The 2135-nt window shown below is 43.0% G+C and overlaps 1 protein-coding gene across 1 annotated transcript in view; it reads right to left on the bottom strand.

Moving 5' to 3' along the window:
• Positions 1 to 121: 121 nt before the first annotated feature.
• The window catches only part of LOC103514117 (17-beta-hydroxysteroid dehydrogenase 13-like), a 13344-nt gene continuing 11330 nt past the window's right edge, over positions 122 to 2135 (bottom strand). Inside the window, exon 3 of the mRNA XM_026827170.1 lies at positions 122 to 351. Within this exon, the coding sequence (XP_026682971.1) occupies positions 153 to 351 (199 nt within the window). The 3' untranslated portion in view covers positions 122 to 152. The remainder of the gene's footprint in view (positions 352 to 2135) is intronic.

The following is a 2135-nucleotide window of genomic DNA, read 5'->3' as shown; positions in this document are numbered from 1 at the left end:
TCACGCTAACCACTGAGGTTCTTCTTCGCCTTTTCTCGCGTGTACAGACGAGGTGGCGTTTTTGGTCAGCCTCTTAATCAGCCCTAACTACTAGGGTGATTGCTTTGGGCTGACAGTTGGTTTTGGCTACAAATTTTACCAGTGGATGCACGCTAACCATTGAGGTTACTTACCCAGAAATGAGCCAGTACATTGACATCAAAAGTCTTGCGGATGACATCTGGTTTTTGCTCATTGAGTGGTTTGCATGGCATGATACCAGCGTTGTTCACCAGAATGGTAACTTCTCCTACTTCTTTCCTCACTTTGTCAGCCACCCGTAGGACCTCTTCTCGATTACTGACATCCAGCCTGGAAATGGAAATGTTTTATTTTTGTTTAGTTTTTTTTTTTCAATTAACCTGAACGCATTGCTCATGCACTTATACAAGCTTTTACATACATAGAAAAATAACGAAAACAATGATATGTACCTACAAGCAACATCCGTGGCCGAGTGGGTATCACACTAGGCTTGCACGCAGGAGGTCCGGGTTCGATTTCCGGCGGGGCCGAGGTTTTCATCGGCTCTGTGCTTGGAATTCGGGGTGCACTTAGCCTCATGAGGACAATTGAGTAGCTACTTTAATCGAGTAGCGACCAGTGGCGGCATTACAAATCGAAGAGACGAGAGATAATAAATATGATGATTGAGTAAATGAAAGACTTGTAATACTGTGATACCCACAAAGTTGTGAGAAAGCTCTCTTTGGAGTGCCTCCACACACCATATGTGACCTCCATAGTGTTTAAGGGAATTATTCCCTCCCCCTAATCTAATTGCTATTTGTCGCTGCTCTTCCAGAGTTAGAGTCCCCCCTAAATAAAAACGCTATTAGTCTTCACATGATACAAGCATTTTGGTCGTTTTTTAGAGTTCCGATTTGGACAGTTTAAAACAGTCCCTACTCTGAAAGCCAACGTCTCACATCCATGGTGCGTAGAGGAGTTATGTAAGACGCTCTATGTTTAAAGTCCTTCATAGTATTCACCAGCTAAAAAAAAACGACGCCTTAAAAGAAATTCCCATACGCTCCTTAGCGTGCTACACTACATTTTTTTTTTCAATAACTGTGATTTTGAGTTGTTCTCTACAAAACCCAATCGGCATTTATGCATACAGAACATGTATTTATCTGCGTTATATGCATCTTTGTATTGTGACATTTGCTGAGTCGGGTTTTCAGTAAAATCACCAACTCTCCGAACAGAAATGGTTCACACACATGCGGTTGTGTTATTCAACTTATGTTTTGAATAAGCGAACTAACAAGACTGAGAACAACAAAATGGAGTTTACAACACTGAACAGTGTAAAAGGAAAATGCTCATCCTATAATCAGTGGAAGCGTCGAGCAACTACCGGTTTGATGAAAAAAACGCAAAAAAAAAGGAAGAAATAATAATAAACAACAAGCCTACGCAACTGCAACTACCTATCCACAACGAATAATGTCTTTATGCATCAACTCACTTAAACCTGAATAACAACTCTGAAAAAAGAGGTTCACCCAGCACTCCAAACCATGGGCGCCCATGTCACGACGGATAAAATGCGGATAGTTTCAAAAACCACCTATGCCCATGCGACTATATATAATCTCAGGTAACACAGCACAAAGCTCGCGGTCAGGTGGAGTAACCATGCAGCGATCATCACCAGCATAGACGCCTCCCTAAACCCCTAGACGCTGCCCAATAACCACAAGGCTCTCGGTTGCTGTCAGTTCCATAAGTCGATTTACATTGGTCCTTGTTTAAAGCGCATCTAAGCAAACTCTGCGTATAGGTAGCAGAAACCCTGGACAAACGGGTGTCGACCACAGACACCCCGTTTAAGTCCCCCACCTGAACACACACATGCAAGGGACAAGCTAAGGAATGCCGTCCTGTCCTTTTCATTATACACACATAAACACGGACGTCATCTGCAGTTCTCGCTTCGATCCTCCCATCTAGCTAAGTAAGGCTACGAGCTTGTGTCCCAATTGGTACCCATCGCGGCCTGTATAGGCTTTATTCTTTGAATCTTTTTCTTTTTTTCGTTGTTCTCTAAGGTTGTAGGTCACCATAACAAGACACCCAGCCGGCGAGTG

Source organism: Diaphorina citri, unplaced genomic scaffold (assembly GCF_000475195.1).
Source record: "Diaphorina citri unplaced genomic scaffold, Diaci psyllid genome assembly version 1.1 scaffold1083, whole genome shotgun sequence".
Taxonomy (NCBI): Eukaryota; Metazoa; Arthropoda; class Insecta; order Hemiptera; family Psyllidae; genus Diaphorina; species Diaphorina citri.
This window is presented reverse-complemented; position numbering and strand designations above follow the sequence as displayed.